The sequence below is a fragment of the Aythya marila genome (genome assembly GCF_965140915.1).
Source record: "Aythya marila genome assembly, chromosome: 1".
Classification (NCBI taxonomy): Eukaryota; Metazoa; Chordata; class Aves; order Anseriformes; family Anatidae; genus Aythya; species Aythya marila.
In genome coordinates, this window is record NC_139042.1 from 29,610,386 (window position 1) to 29,626,405 (window position 16,020).

At 42.0% G+C, this 16,020-nt stretch overlaps 2 protein-coding genes across 5 annotated transcripts in view; one reads left to right on the top strand and one right to left on the bottom strand.

Annotated features, from left to right (window-relative positions):
• The first annotated feature begins 1,328 nt into the window (after positions 1–1,328).
• On the top strand, positions 1,329–11,207 carry ESD (esterase D). Of its 2 annotated transcripts, XM_082784518.1 has the most exons (9): positions 1,329–1,411; positions 2,550–2,620; positions 3,555–3,643; positions 3,818–3,916; positions 6,032–6,156; positions 7,254–7,373; positions 8,334–8,432; positions 9,689–9,856; positions 10,807–11,204. In XM_082784518.1, the coding sequence occupies exons 2-9, from the start codon at positions 2,553–2,555 to the stop codon at positions 10,885–10,887; spliced, it is 849 nt and encodes a 282-aa protein (XP_082640644.1). In that variant the 5' UTR covers positions 1,329–1,411; positions 2,550–2,552; the 3' UTR covers positions 10,888–11,204. The 2 variants fall into 2 exon arrangements, with proteins under 2 accessions (XP_082640644.1, XP_082640645.1); XM_082784519.1 differs by lacking the exon at positions 1,329–1,411 and having other exon boundaries at positions 2,560–2,620; positions 3,523–3,643; positions 10,807–11,207.
• A 2,072-nt stretch (positions 11,208–13,279) lies between these two features.
• The window catches only part of LRCH1 (leucine rich repeats and calponin homology domain containing 1), a 117,733-nt gene continuing 114,992 nt past the window's right edge, over positions 13,280–16,020 (bottom strand). For all 3 annotated transcript variants that reach the window (XM_082774837.1, XM_082774836.1, XM_082774835.1), the window contains one exon: positions 13,280–15,931. In XM_082774837.1, coding sequence (XP_082630963.1) covers positions 15,818–15,931 — 114 coding nt within the window. In that variant the 3' untranslated portion in view covers positions 13,280–15,817. The remainder of the gene's footprint in view (positions 15,932–16,020) is intronic.

The window sequence follows — 16,020 nt, forward strand, 5'->3', positions numbered from 1 at the left end:
TTTTAGAAATGCTAGTGAAGAAACATCAGTTTGCTTAAGGGCTGTTGAACCTGGCTTGCGAAAGAAAAACCGAGAGAAGAAGGTTTAAATAGCTCAGACACAAACTATTTGTATGAGATATATCAATGTACGGGGACAGGATAGGAAAGGCAGTCTGGAATGCAGCATGGGTAACCAAGGTCCAAGGTCCAACAGCTGCATTACAAATGGATCTATCAGCTCTGCTGGAGAAGAGTAAAAAGTAATGGGAGGACAAAGCTGGCGTTATTGTGCATCGCTAGAACGAGGGATTATAAATAGAAAAGAATTATTGTCACATCAACAAAGTAACAGATAATCAGACTGCAAAATGTTATGGGCAAAAATAGTTGCTTCTAATAAAGTACATGCTAGAAGGCTAAAAAGAGGGAGAGTGCTTTGCAGAGGACATTTTTTGGCATCTGATGGGCATGCTTAATCGCAAGTTAAAAAATATTAACAGCAGGAAGTGAGAAGAATTTGGGATAGGAACAGGATAAAAGTACTTCCAAATACTTTTTATTTATTTATTTATTTTGTGATCTCCCAACGGAGGTGTCACAACAAAAACTACTTAAACTAGAAAGGTCTTGGTGGATGAGTGAAAGTAGTGCTAACAGAAATACTTGTTTTGAGTATTTCAGCATTATCAGAGTCTCTGGATTGACATTTTAGAGTTCAAGACCTTCAAGTCCAGCAGAGACGCGGGTAGGTCCCTGAAACACTGGGGCACGAACACACCAGAGTCACATGTAGATGCTCCCCTCCTGGCCGAGCTGGAGAAGGGCCTGAAGAGACAGGCCAGTTGGGATGCCCTGCTCCTCCAGCAGGTCCCTCCAGAAGAAGATGCCTACACCAAGGGCATCTAAAGTTTGGGCTTCACCGTGCCCAAACCCCGCAGCCCCTTCAGGGGTGCAAAATGGCAGCCACCACCATGGAGCACCTTCTCCCTGCGGCTCTGCTGGCTAGCTGCCTCAAGCACGTTTGAGCTCTCCCTATATTCAAAGTATAGGGGAAGCTGAGGAGGTTCCTAAAAGGTTTTCTCCTCAAAATACAGGGAAGCTGAGGAGGATTGTAAGAGGCTTTCTCCTCAAAGTAGAGGGAAGCTGGGGAGGTTTGTAACAGTTTTTCTCCTCAACAGGGCAGCAGAGGAGGTTCCTAAGAGGTTTTCTCCTCAGCTCTAGAATCGAAACTAAACAGCGACGAAGGATGGAGGAGATTCCTCCCTGCGGAGCCCACCGCCCCGAGGACATGACGGGGACAGCCCCTGCCAGCACCATGGCGGCCGGCCGCCATGGCGGGCCCCGCAGGCGGGGCTGAGGGGAGGTGGTGCCCGCCCGGTGCCGCCTCTTCCCCCGCTCGTTCCGCAGCCGGGCCCCACCGCTCCTCCGAGGTAAGGGAGCGGGGTGGAGGGGTGCAGGCAGCCGGGCTGGGGGCTAGAGGCTCGGGGTGAGCAGCACGGCTTGGCCGGGGGCTCCCCGCTTCCCCCTGTGGGCTGGCGGCGGGCACGGGTGGGCCTTCAGGCCCGGGCTGAGGGGCGGGAGGGTGGAAAGGGAGGTGAAGGAGAGCGCTTAAATACAGCGGCTGTGGGGAAATTCCGCCCAGAAATTAAAATCCGAGCCCCTAAGCGGCCCAAGCTGCTAGGGCGGCCTCCTCTGTGGGGACCCTGCCCGACGCCAGCCCCTCGGGGTGGTAAAGCGAGCATAAACAAGCCCCAAGGGGCGGCTTTCTGCCCCTCACGCACCACAGGATTGCACCAGGGAGAGGGACAGGGCGGTTTTTATTTTGGACAATTACCTGGTTTGACATTGGGATTGGTTTGTGGCACTGCCGACCCTTTACCCCTTTAGCAACCAGCTGCCTGGCCATGAAACTCACAATGTCTACTTTTGTGGCCACTTCTGTTCTCCCCCAGGCTTTCGGAGCAACGCAGTTTAATTAAAGATGATCGCAGCCCTCAGTGCTGTGATAATTACAATTAGCGGCTGGGTACTGACACCCAGCAAAGCAAAGGCAGGGCAGGTTTTCTCCTGCATGTTCATCAGGCGGGTAGCAGGCCACTCAGCGTGTGTGGCTCCAGGCTAACCACAACACGCCGCGGTTTCTATTTCTTGTTTCATAGCAGCGTTGGTATGCAAAGAGAAAGCTAAAATTACTGCAGAGGTAAAGGAATCGAGGATGCAGCTCTGTAAGAAAGCAGGGAAGTTTGGAGAGTGCTGTGCTCAAGAGTTCAACTCTCCCTCTCCACTCTTCCCCGTCTTCTGTATTTCCAAGCCCTGAATTTAACTTTTATTCTGTGTTCTGACTTCATCCTTGTTAGCTACTATGGAGCTCTCCTGCAAGACAGCAATAAAACTGATGGTAATGTAGGGCAGCAGAAAGTTAATGGAAGATCAGAAAGTGTTTGCAAGAGTGTTCTGACAGACTGTGGTATTAAAAATGATTAAAGTTGTATTCATCTTTTCTGTTCCTGTAACTTACTCGTGGAGTGTTTTATTTTCGAGTTTAACTTGCTCTTCTGTTTTTAACAGACCATGGCTCTGAAACAGGTTTCTAGCAATAAATGCTTCGAGGGTTTCCAGAAGGTGTTTGAACATGACAGGTAAACACTACAAAAATAATCTGAATGTTTATTTTGGGGCAGTGAATTCTTGGTATCATTTATGTCAGTATTCTTAGCCTGCAGGAAAATGTTTTTCTCACTGTTATCCATATTTCAGTGAGGAATGTTGCCTTCTACTGTTTTGGCTGTGTTCTTATATTTCTATGTTAATGTTTAACATGTTCAGTATGCTTAGTGCTGCAGACCTGAGATGGGAAGCCAGCATTTTCACCTTTAAAGACGAGGGCCCCATTACTTTGGGTTTTCCTGCTTGTAGTACAAAGTCAGTCTGTACAAAGTTCAGTTCACTCTACTGTATATTTTGATTTTATGTACTCTGACAAAATGTCATGATTAGAGAGAGACAATAGATGTGCTCCAGTTGTCTGATGAAGGTGAACAGGGAGGAATTCGTTTTTAAATTTCTAATCCAAATGAAAAGTCATTATTCTTAGATGAGCTTTTAATGACAATCTGGGGCTTTAGTATAAATTGGACATTCAGTCTGCAGATTTAGCACACTGAAGACACTTCTCGGTGGAGCATGCTGTGTAGCATGTTCTGTAACTCGTGGTATGTTCTTCAGTAAAAGTTACTTTCCAGTGTAATATGCAAGGCTCAAGTTAAATATTTCTGGGGTTCAAAATTCTATTATCAAGCTGTTCTGTGTTAGCAACACTGCAAAATATGGCTTATTTGTAAGCCTGTGGTTTTGATGCCTTCCAAACAAGGTGGGAAGGTTAACTGTTGCCAATTCAAGTGGCTACGGCTGGGTTTTAAATTGAATTTCACTTAATTTAACATGTTAGTTGTTATAATTCACTGAGTAAACCTGTTTTTGAATGAAATGCATTGATTCTGCTTTCTTTTTTTTAATGCTATGGAACTTGTTAATTAAGTAGCGCTGATAACAAGGAGTGTTTTATTGATACAGTACAGAGCTAAAATGCAAAATGAAATTTGGAATCTACTTGCCTCCAAAAGCAGAAACTGGGAAGTGTCCTGTGCTGTATTGGCTCTCAGGTAAGTAACGTGAATTTTAGGAATTTAAAAAGAGAGTCTTAAGGCTACTGTGGCCTGCATGTTCATGGAAATAGAATAGATAGATTATTTTTCAAAACCTTTTCTGTCAGAAAGGTTTTGGAAACAGCAACGCTGTGGACAGTATGTAATGGACCATATTTTTCTTTCTTCTAGGGTTAACTTGTACAGAACAGAACTTTATAACGAAAGCTGGTTTTCAGCAAGCTGCAGCTGAACATGGCCTTATTGTAGTTGCACCAGACACCAGCCCACGTAAGTTTTAACAGAAAATATGACTGAAGATACTTCAGTTGTTATAGTGAAGTACACTGTCTTTATTCTCCAAGAATGGAGTGCTGCAGTTTGCTACAGAGTGTATTGCCCACCTGAGTCAGAATTTGACCTTGCCTCTATATCGTTTGCTGGATTATATCATCTGTATTCTTAATAACAGGCTAGTAAAGGTCTGGCATTTGAAACTCTTTTATTGTTTCGGTTACTACAGCTAGAACAAAGGGGCCATTGAATGAGGAGAGGGGAAAAAAGGGAAAACAAGAAGCGTGTGTTACCAGAAATGCTTGCACTTTATGGCTTGCTGAGGCTTAGAAAAAACTCCTGAGAACCCTGTTGTCAGAAAGCTATAATGTTTACTTTTGATTCTATACAGTGTCCTGAAGCCTATTAAATCCACGTCTCCGGAGTGTTGTGGTACTTAAAGTTTAAAGCAAACCACAATGCTTTCCCCTTGCAAGTGCAATAGAGTTTCTTTAATACTGTTTTAAGATGATGCCTTGTTATTTTGCAAGGCTGAGCTTCTGTGTGATAGGAGAAACCTGAAAATGGTGGATCTACAGGAAATACAGTAACTTTGGGGGATTCAGTGTACAACGTTCAGTATTTGCTGGGTTCTGCTGAAGTCTCATCAGTGCTGCTGTGTGAGGACAGTGCCACCTTTGTACATTTCCTAAGTTTTAGCACATCAGATCTGAACGCAGGTAATAGGGGAATGAAGTGATGCTCTTTCCAGAGGACATTTCTCATACCTAGGCTTTGAAGTTGTGTCAGGTCAAAAAAAAATCTTTTAGTATGAAAAATTGACACACCTGTAGTTACAGCTTCTCTGTCAGGCTCTGGTAGAATTTACCTTTCCTCCTTTGTAGAGATTTGTTTTCTAGGTTTACTGAACAGTTGTGTGTTTTGTGTGTTTGTTTTCCTTTTCGAGTTTCTTTTTCCAGAATTTCCCTTAAGTTTCTTTCTAAGAAAAATGTTGCCTTCATTGCCTGGTAGGATTTTCTGAGTCTTTGTTCATGTCTGAAGATAACAGAATTTTGTATCCAACATGTTGTGTAAGCACTCCCAACTCCCTCTGACTGCTGGACTCTTAAGTTACAAAACCAGTGAGTGCTCAAGGGCACATCACTGGAGCAAACTCAGCTTTGATCCTTACAAAAATCTGATTTCATATTGTGAAAAAGGTAGCTCTGCACAAATCGTCAGGGATGGTCAAATTACACGTGGGCTAGAAAACCAATATAATTTTGGGTTGCTAAAACTAGGAACATTTTAGAAAAAGGAAGGCCATTATTTCCTATCAGAGCTTGAAAAATTACATTCTGTTCCGAAAAAGAAGCTTGTAAATCACAGGCTAATCAAAGGGAGAGGAAGAGATGGGTTGCATCGACTTTCAAGGAGATATTTGCAAATTTACTTTGGAAGTGTAGCCTTGGAAAAGAGGATACAACCCTGCAGTTATTCAGAGGAGAAATTACAGAAGTTTTATGGCGAGTTACAGGTGGGAGCAATGAAATGAACTGCGGAAAAAGTACAGTTACATACTTAAAAAAGGCAGGGACAGTCAGTGCTGTGGAATCTGAAGAAGTGGAGCTGTACCAGATGCTGTTTGAAGCACATAAGCTGCTCTGGTGACAGGTAGTTCTGTTTTTCTAAGGGAAACAAAATTTTCCACTGTTTCTGTTTTTCACAGTTTCCTGTACGTGACAGGATGAAGTCTAATAGCTGAGATAAACTGATCACACCAAGCAAAGATTAAAAATTTTTAAGAAGCCCCTGGGTAAATTGGAGGAAGCTTTACAGGCTTAGTGTAAGAGAGATTTGTGTGCTGTGCTTATTTATGAGGGGATACCGAAACAAGTTAGAGCTTTGCTACATCTGTTGGTAACGTCTAAGTGGTGTTTTGAAAGCCTTACTGAAATAACACTTGAAAACTTGGTATTAATGAAAGGAAATCTGAGTTGTGCTGCAGGTTGGAGGGTTAGAGACACGGGATTGAGCAACTAATGCCCAGTGTCTAACTTGAACAATAGTTTCTCCAGTTCTGAGCATCTAGTAGAGACGATGTGGTAACTACAGAACCAATTTTCATGGCAGGCGGCTGCAATATTGAAGGAGAAGAAGAAAGCTGGGATTTTGGCACCGGTGCTGGTTTTTATGTGGATGCCACCGAAGAACCTTGGAAAACAAACTATAGGATGTACTCCTACGTCAAGGATGAGGTAACTTTGTTGCTGGGTAAGCTGAAGAAGGATTGCTCTCTGTTCCAAGCACTTAAGCTTGTTTAAGGTGATCTTGATAGCCTATAAGTGACTGTTGTTTCCTGCTTTCCTCTTTTTATCTTTTAGTCTTTTTTTTTTTTTCTTTAAATGGATTTATTATTTCTTTTCAATTCTTGATTATTTCAGTGACTGAATTTACCAAGTTTTCAGGCCCTTCCTTCCCAAACAGTTACTGTGGTAAAAGTGAAGAGGGAGAAAACAGCACAGAGGTGATAACACCTAACTGGGAGGAAGCAGAAACTCCTTGAGTCTGCTTTCCTGCCTGAGATGTCACAGGATTGGCGTGCGCTTCTAATCCTGATTTGTTAGTTGTGCAATCTCAGTTCTTATAAAATCTCTGCGCTGCTGATTCTGAAGCAACCCCCTGCATTTCACTGCACCGGTGCTTCAGTTGTGTTGCTCACTTGGACTTCTTCCACTGTCTGTCTTGGGGGGATGCCAATAATGGTGCAAATAATTTTTTTTTTTTTTAAGACCAACTTGCCTTTCTGGTCATTTATGGGAGCACGTACATATATGTGGATCTACTAAAAGAAGACTGTGTTACTGGGCTATGATAAACTTCTGCAGAGATATTTTGAATTGCTTACTGTTAGATGAGATGTTTTCTTTGTTTTTTGCAGTCCTGTTCAAATTGCCTTCTGGTCATGATCACAAATGTCAGGCTAGAACCAAAGATGTGCCTTTGGTTTCATAGAACAGCTCGGATTGGAAGGGACCTTAAAGCCCACCCAGTCCCAGCCCCCTGCCATGGGCAGGGACACCTCCCACCAGCCCAGGTTGCCCAAAGCCCCATCCAGCCTGGCCTTGAGCACCTCCAGGGATGGGGCAGCCACAGCTTCTCTGGGCAGCCTGTGCCAGGGCCTCACCACCCTCTGAGGGAAGATTTTCCTCCTAACAGCTAATCTAAATCTCCCCTCTTGTAGGTTAAAAAAATTCCCCCTTGCCTGAGTAAAAAGGTGTTAGTTATTTGTATACTACTTTGTCTAAACGCACTAAAGTTGCTTTAATGTTTTTATTCCACTCTTCCTTTACAGTTGCCTAAACTAATCAATGCCAATTTCCCTACTGATCCTGAACGGATGTCTATTTTTGGGCATTCCATGGGAGGTCATGGAGCTCTTATTCTTGCTCTGAAGAACCCTGGAAAGTACAAAGTAAGATATAGTCCAGCGTATATGCAGTATACTAAGGCTTATACAGACTTCTATACAAGTGAAGAAAGAAAACCTGATACCAAGTTCTGTTACAGTGTTAAATACATGCATAGTTTTAGTTGTAGTAGTTCATTGATAACTTATTATTAGAATAAGGAAGATTGCCAGAAACACTACTCTGGAATGTGTGAGTATTTGACATTAGTGAAATTAAAAAAAAAAAAAAAATGCAAATTTTAAAAGCTAAGTTCAATTTCTTCTTGAAGATGAAGTTCTTCCAATTTAACTGTTAAATATAAATGGGCTCCTTTTAGGTCTGGGGTTAATACACGCTGGTAATATTGTCTAGAAATCGGATTGTGTCATTTGCTATACCTTCTAAAATCTTGTCTTGTTTGTTTTGGAGCTTTTATTACCAGCAAACCTATTTGCTGCCACTATTTGTGTGTTTGCTTGGAACATACTGCAGAGTCTATGAACTCCAGCTGACAGTAGCTTTAACTACAAGCACTGGGACTCCCCACAAAATACAATCTGGACCCCTTTCCCCTTTTTCTTTCTATCTGATGTTTGCATGTCAGCTTTCTTAAAGGTTGGGGTTTGGAGTGTTCAAGGTATCTAAAGGGGCATTCGTTTTCATTCCACTTGAACATAAGCATGCTGGAATGGGTGGATCAAACCAACATCTCCCAGCAAATATAGGAATGGGGCATCTAGCCCACCCTTTTGAAGCTTGGCTTGTGCAAAAAGGAAAGCAGGTCAGGGAGAACAAAAAAATAAAAAAAAGGGGGGAAGTAGTACAATGGTTAGGACACCTAGCTCAGAGGGTTGGTGGCAGTCCTGGTTTCTGGCAGTAGCTTCAAACAGCTTTTGAAAAGGTTTTTGGTTTGCTTCTTGGTTATCAGAAATCACTTTTCTTAACTTGTGCGTTGTTTTATTTTGCACTTTTTTTCTCAACAGTCTGTGTCGGCTTTTGCTCCTATCTGCAACCCTATTCAGTGTCAGTGGGGGAAGAAAGCCCTTGGCGGATATCTGGGATCAGATGCAAGCAAATGGGAGGTAGGTGTTGGAACTCACAGGCCTTTAAAATGCATCAGTGAGTGATCTGTAAATGCAGCAGGAGGCTGGAACAAAATTCTGGGGTGCTCCTGAGCTGGTATTTCTCTTTTACTGCTCTCCAAAGCATGGATAAGCATTGCACACGTCTGGCAGGTCTGTCTTGCTATTTATTACCTCATGGTGCTTATAACAAATGTAATGAAATAGGAGGCTCTCATCAAATTGACTAAATTCTTCCTTGTTTTATGAAGATCTTAAAATGTGGGCTTAGAAGAAGTATGGGCAGTTTGAGACTTTCTGTAATGCATGGAAGCAGTGAGAATTTTAAAAGATTTAAAAGAAAAAAAGGTATTACTGAAATACCTTCAGTATTTTTAGTTGCAGCAGAAACTTTGTGCTGTATTCCTAGATTTAAGTTAGAAGGATCACTGTGACCCGGTATTCCAGTTTCCTTATATATAAACCCAAGCTGCAGATAAATCCCTTGTAAATTGGATTAAGGTATCTCTTGGGAAGATATTCAGGCCTGAAATAAATACTACAGGAATAAAGAGCACTAGCTGTTAATTAAATAGTTTATATATTTTAAAATTGACAATTAAACTTCCTCAAATTTAGCAGAATGGATTTATTTTGCTAGAAGTGTGTTTTCTAGCTCCTTAATTCACTTTGAAGCTCCTCTGCAAACCCAGTCCAGTGTATCAACAGCAGGCATCAGGAATAGACTCAGGCATGCCTTTGACACAGATATGCAACCACTCATCTCTGTATTTCTGCCTAAAATCACCGTGTAGTATGTGCAAGGGTTGTTCTGTGCCATGGCCACAGCATTCAGGTGAGTCTATGTCTACAAGGAAAGCTTGTGATGTATGAATCCACCAGCTGGCTGCTTTTCACGTATGGAACAGAGATATTTGTATGCTTTTTTTCAGCATTGTTACTGATGTAAAAAACACTTGTTCTGGACTAGAGTGGTTGATTGAAACAAAACAAATGTTTTCTCCTTACTTTTTGCATACTCTATTTGCTAATTTCCTAACTTTGATTTATGCCCAAATTCCTCTTTTGTCATTAAGCAGAATTGTTCTTTTTTTTTTTTTTTTTCCTTCCTCCAACCTCTAGTTACAGAGAAGTGCATGAGAGCCTGATCGTTCTTCCAAAGTTCAGCGTGATGTCCTGAATCTTTTCTTGCAGTCAGCAAACTTGACCCAGTCTAACACACAGAATTGAACGTTGTCTCTCTTTTATTTCTGCAGGCATACGATGCTACACAACTTGTGAAGTCCTATCCAGATTCTCGCCTGGACATCCTGATCGACCAAGGCAAAGACGACCAGTTCCTGTCAGCGGGCCAGCTCCTGCCGGACAACTTCATTGCCGCCTGCACCGAGAGGAAAATCCCAGTGGTCTTCAGGCTGCAGCAGGCAAGTCTGCACCAGCAGGCTTGGTGCTTGGTGATTTTTGGCTGTATGTAGCAGGTGGTCAAAGAAGTTAGGTTTTGCTGTACCTCGGCTGTCAAGGAGTGGGATATCCGTGAGGCCCAGCTGCGTTTTACCGCTAGGTGGGGTCAGGATTCTACTTTCAACGAACCGATCTGATCATCTTCAGCCAGTAGCAAGCTGAAGCAGCAGCACTTGTGATTTTTAACCGGTATCACAGACACTGTACAAGCAACGTGAAAGTTGTGTTTTTGCAGGATTCCTTATCTGTGCTGTATCCTCATCGTGTTCAGTGCGGAGCTTTGTGGTTTAGCTTGCCTGTGTCTGTGGAAATCAGGAAAGTTGTGGAATTGCTTGAAATCTTAGATTCACTTAAAGACCTGGATAGCTTTTCCTGCAGTGCAGTGACCCAGAGTAGCACCACACTGAGGGCACTGGGGTCTTTGTAAGCAAGTGGCAACGTCAGGCCAGACCCAGTGAGGGCTTTATTACGTCCTCACTGATCTATCCAAAGGGCTTTTATACAGCCCTGTGCCACAAGATACAGTGAGTGCTGACAAACTGGAACAGTTCAGAGGTTTCTTTGTCATTTTAACATAGTGCTGGAGCATTAACTCAGACTTGGGCTGTGTTCTTATACCCTGTATTTTACCAGTAGGGCAATGCCAGTGAGGGGAGCTACTCTCAGATTGCATCCTGCCCTGCAGCTGACCCTTGCTGTTAACAATCTAATTCATTCCTTTGTTGTTCACCTTCTCATGCTCAGCCTGTTAGTTAGGTATGCTTAACAGTTTTTATATATAAGGCAGGTGTTTTTGATTTCTTAAAACAGATTAAAACCTGAGACATTAACTTCCCTAGAAGAGAGTGTAGCACGATTGCTTTATCACCAACTATGTATGTTTGCTGATCTCTTTTCTGCTGTTCTTTTCTAGGGTTACGATCACAGCTATTTTTTCATTTCTACGTTTATCAACGACCACATCAAGCACCATGCAAAATACCTTAATGCCTGATCTATGTGGATGGAAGTGTCATCTGCTGATGTGAATCCTGAGGTACAGGTGAACACAACAGAAATCATTTGCTGAAGCAGCATCTGTAAAACGGAGCTCTTCTGATTGTACTGATAATGCAATAAAGCCTCACTTGATTTGATGTGTGTGTTTTAGAGGAAGTATTTTGAATTTTCTTGCAAGCTTTGAAAACTCGCTCAGTACCATGTGTTCTAGGTCAATGTGAAAATCAGCAGGTGAGTTTCAGAATAGGAATGCGGGTATGTACTTGGGCCCTCATGGCTGTTTGTTGCACAAATATCCAAAGGCTATGAATAAAAGTGTGCCTCCTCAGCGTTCAGTTTGTCAGAGTGCTAAAGGAAGCACCACAACCAGTCAAGTTACTTAATCTGAAGCATTTGGTGTGTTTTTCCTTGGCCTCTTTCAGTATATTCCAAGGACAAGATCTGGTGGAGGATAGAGGAGGTTGCTGTGCACTGTGGTTTACTGTTCTGTGCGTTATTCATATCCAACCAATAATCTGAAGAGTATTTCATGGATGATACTCAAAGAAAAGACTTCTAAAAAGCAAGTGAAGGAAGCAGCCTGTATTAAAGGAGGTGTTTTTTCTCCACTTATCAGCTCTGCTCTTCCCATAGTCAAACTGAGCCCACTTGTAACGTGCAGAGGGGGAACGGCAGCCTTTGCTTCCCCAGGGAAGGGTGTGCTGTCTGGGTTTGCTTAGCTGCAATCCCAGGTTACTCTGAGACTTCTATTGTATTTGAGGGAAATGGTTGTGCCATTTTCTCATTCCCTAAGGAGTACAGGCACCTGCACGTTACATTAGAGGCGATTAAAAAGCAGGTTTAACCCTGTAAGTTAAGTGCTTTTAGCTGCTGTTTTAGAGCTGCTGGGTTAATGGTAGGAAACAGCTTGCCCTGCATGGGAGGAAAAAAAGCCCTCTCTTGTACCTGATACATTTTTATGGTGTCATTCTAAGTCTCCCATTTTTCTGTGGATAAGTGTGGGGAGGTTTTTTACCTCTGCTCTTAGACTACAGTCCTCCAGGAGCTCAACTGCAATGTTGGCTTTTCCAAACAACAGGACAGCTACAATTTTGGAGCTGAAAATACTTTTCATCGCCACTACTCAGCACTGTTTCAGTGATAAAACTTTGCATTTCCATGCTCTGCTGCTTTCCTCTTTGCAAGTGGCCCTCAGTTGCCCTGCTTGTGAATGGGAGGAGATTCAGGTGAGTGTCAGCAGGGCTCTCGTGCAGGTCCCCAGGCACTTGCTGCAGATGTCAGCAACCTCAAGGTTTTATAGAAGCTGTCCTGACTTTGGGGACAGTAGCAGGCTGACAAGGAAGGGACATCAAATCCACCCTTGTCCACAGACTGCAAGTCCAGGACAGAGCAAACCCCTGAGAAGACTTCGGGTACTTGAATCATCTGTGGGTGATTACAGGCACCTGGTCTCACCACCACCTCAATCAGATGTTGTGTGAGACTGCAAAATGCAGCATTGGCAAGGCTCGGACCTCAATTGGGCACCACCAGCAGCTGCCTGCTGTCAGGTAGGCTCTGCTCACCTGTGGGGAGCTGCACTGGAGGAGCTCTGGAAGCCCCTGCCCACAGAAATTATGAAATTGGGCTGTCCTGGCTTTTTATGGCTGTTGCAATACAAAGTCTGCTACCAGAAGTGACCAAATACAGCCATAAAATCATCTCCTAAGGCAAATAGTAGATTTCCTTCGAAGAATGAGAAACCAGCAGACTGTATTTATGTGACTTCAGAAACCTGCATGGGAAAGGCCATACGCTTCAGCTTTCGAGCAGCAGTCTCTACTGCCCATTTCTACAGCCAAGCTTCAGGTCAGAACTGTGTTATTTCTTAGCTTCACCAGAATAAAAGTCTTCCTTCGCCCCCAGCTGAGCTGTGGAACCCAGGGCACTTCAGCCCCCTGCTGCTGTTCACTAAATGACAGGAGATTTTAGGCAACACAGACAGCAAAGCCTCAGAGGAAGCTCACCTGCAGGAATTTTAATTCCTCTCTCCAGAGCCTGAAGCAGGGATTTGAATCTGTGAAGGAAATGCAGCAAGCCCCTTTGTAAGCATAGGGACCAGAAAAAACAGCCCTGCTGGGCCCCCCTGTTCATCTTTGAGTACATAAAACCAGGGGCCTGGATTAAAGAAGAACCCCAGCAGCTTTGCTAGCTGACAAAAACACTGAACAGACAACCTGACAGTTACTCAGCAGATCCTAATTCTTAGTTCAGCTGTAAAATTGCTGTGTTTGGGTCATACAATCATCTTCTCCATCCCCAACTCCTCATCCACCACTCACAAGGTTAAGCTCTCCGAGGACCATCTCTTGTACAATAAACTGTCAATGACGGGGGCAGTCATTAAATAGTTTCTACAAATAATAGAGTTTAATTGTAACTACAGTAAAGATTTCCTATATACATTATGTTCACTGCTTATGGTATTATAGATTTGCCATGCATGTTTTATTGCACATGTAAATAGTGTACAAAGAGCCATGAAGATTCTCTCTCTTTAGCCGTACATGTTAAGACTGCATTTAAAAAAAAAAAAAAAAAAAAAAAAAAAAAAAAAAAGCTGTATTACAAAATATTCAGAGCTATTTACAGCCAACTTTAAGCAAATACCGAAAGACACTATCAGGAGAAAAACAAAATTTTAATTATGAAAAACCAAGATTTGTCAAAATAATAATTACAAAGCTTCATGTTGCAATATATACATTGTAAAAAAATACTCAGGAAACCTGCATTTTATCCCTCAAGATGCAGAAATTAATAATCCTATTTTTATACTCCATCTTTGAATGCTTTTTAAAATTTGATAAACTCTAACTTGAAAACTTACTTTCTTTACATTGCGCGTGCTTTTTGACAAAACAGATATTTGTGCAGCTCTGTAAAATATTAAAATACATTTTTAATTTAGTGTTAAAGTGCACAGTACATTTTTATAGGAAACAATACGCTAGCTGCCAATCAAAATTATAATTTAAGTCAATGTTCCCTCTACAAAAAGAAACGCTTTGCTTTGGTTGAAGTGACTGGCTCTTCCACATCTCACTGTCTGCAAGCCCACTTTTCTCCTCCCAACGTGTTACTCTCACTACAGATGAGGAAATTGGCAATTTGTGGTGTTAAAATGCATAGTCTGCATCCAAATACTGTATTAAAGACTACAAATCTGCTATGGAAATAGTGGTGTTTTTAAATGCAGTGTGTGAACATGCGTGTAACTTTGCCTAGACACGCAGTACTGACAAGTACGCATCTCTCTTTCTTCCAGAAAGTCTTTATACACTGGTTTGCTCCACATCCTCTTGCTGTTTAATTCTCCCACCACATTGCCTCATTTTTGCCATTAATGCCTTTCACACTACTTGCTTATATGCAACAGTGACCCCCTACCAGCTAGCCTTTTCATCACGTGCAGCTTCCCTGTCCTGCTTGCTCAAGTTAAATCTTTTAGCTTTTCAGACCAAAGAAAAATGGATGCTCCAGGTGCCGTGACAATCACTGCGCTGGAACTTTTAGATCTACAACATGCGATGTTTCAATGATAAGTTACGCTTTTAAGAAAACTCTTCCAAAATTTTTAGTAGTAAGAAAAAGAACCTTATTTCCTATTGCTGATGTGGGATTAGAGGTCAGATCCTACAGAACATTGTGCTTAACTCACTGGGAAACTACGGGACTCGGCCGTGCCGATGACCACACGGAGAAGCACTGTACCCAGCAGCTTGCATCTGGAAGATCACGTCTTTCAGACTGCCTTTGGCAATTTTATCTCCTATTGACAGATTTATTGAAGGTTGGTTGGTTTTTTTTTTGGCTACCTGGTAAACCTTGTTAACGTCCTTGTGCTATTTCTCGTTACTCGTTCTGTAGTGCTGTAGTCTTTACAAGAAGTTACAGTGCAAAAATCATATTTCAAGACACATGATCCTAATGCACATCATCCTGCTGTGGCAAAAGTTAAAATGTCTTGTGCATAGTAAAATAAGCGATCAAAAATATTTGTTCACATTTCTTTTTCAAGTTTATGTCTTTCCTTTTTTTTTTTTGTTTTCCCTCTAAACATCTATATACAAGTAAAATGGGTGTGCTCTCGGTTTCAGCCAATTGAGCCTACTGGGGGAGAAGTGCTACTGGAATGTAGGAAACGGAACGGAATGCAGACAAACTTTTTACCAATGTTCCACTAATTGAAAAATAAAGAGTGCCATTCCAGCTAGCTGTTCTTTTAATAAAAGCACCTATTTTGATTGTTTTTTTCTTTTATCTTACATATTAGAAAATACAATTTATGGAGATCTAGAGCTACTGCACACCAAGTTGAATAAAAAATAACTAAATATTTATATTAAAATAAAGTGTTTAACCACAAAAAAGCAGTAATAAAATACAGTTTCCTAATTTACATTTTGCATCCAAAGGATGAATAACAACTCACTAATAAATAATATTTATATAAATATTTTATGTCTGGATATTTTTAAAAGGCAAGAGCCTGAAGCAACTGCAGAAAAACCTAACATGGTAGAAGTCGGATTTACTCTCCCTCCCCCCAGAAATGATTACACTGATTCTTAGTTTAATAATACGAAGGTATCTTGCTGCAAGACAGCTGTGTACTCCACACATTGATAAGTGGCAGAGAGGTGGCTGTTTAAGTACTGTACAAAGTGAACTATAAAAGCAGTGAAGCGCCAATTTGCTCTATAAAATGTTTCTGTTTAGTTTCAGGTTTGAAGTTCGACGCACGTGTACAGTCTCAAGGATTATTTCAAAATCAGAAGTCTAAGAATACTCTCGGAGCACTGTTTTGTCAATGCAGTTTGAAAAGATGGGCAGTGATTTCGTTCTTTGATGGCACAGTGGAGCTGGTAACAGCAGGGACAGTTTCATGTGAATAAAGCTTGTTTCACTGTGGTTACATCTAGCAAGGCTTGAACTGTTATGCTCACTTTTACCAAGCCCTTTTCTTCTAGGATGTGATGTGGTAGGCAGAGCTTCTCCTAGAAAAAGACAAACAAAGGAGCAGAGATTAGGTTATTCAGTACTGATTGCAAAATGTCACTTTATATGAACACCCGACAAGTAGGAA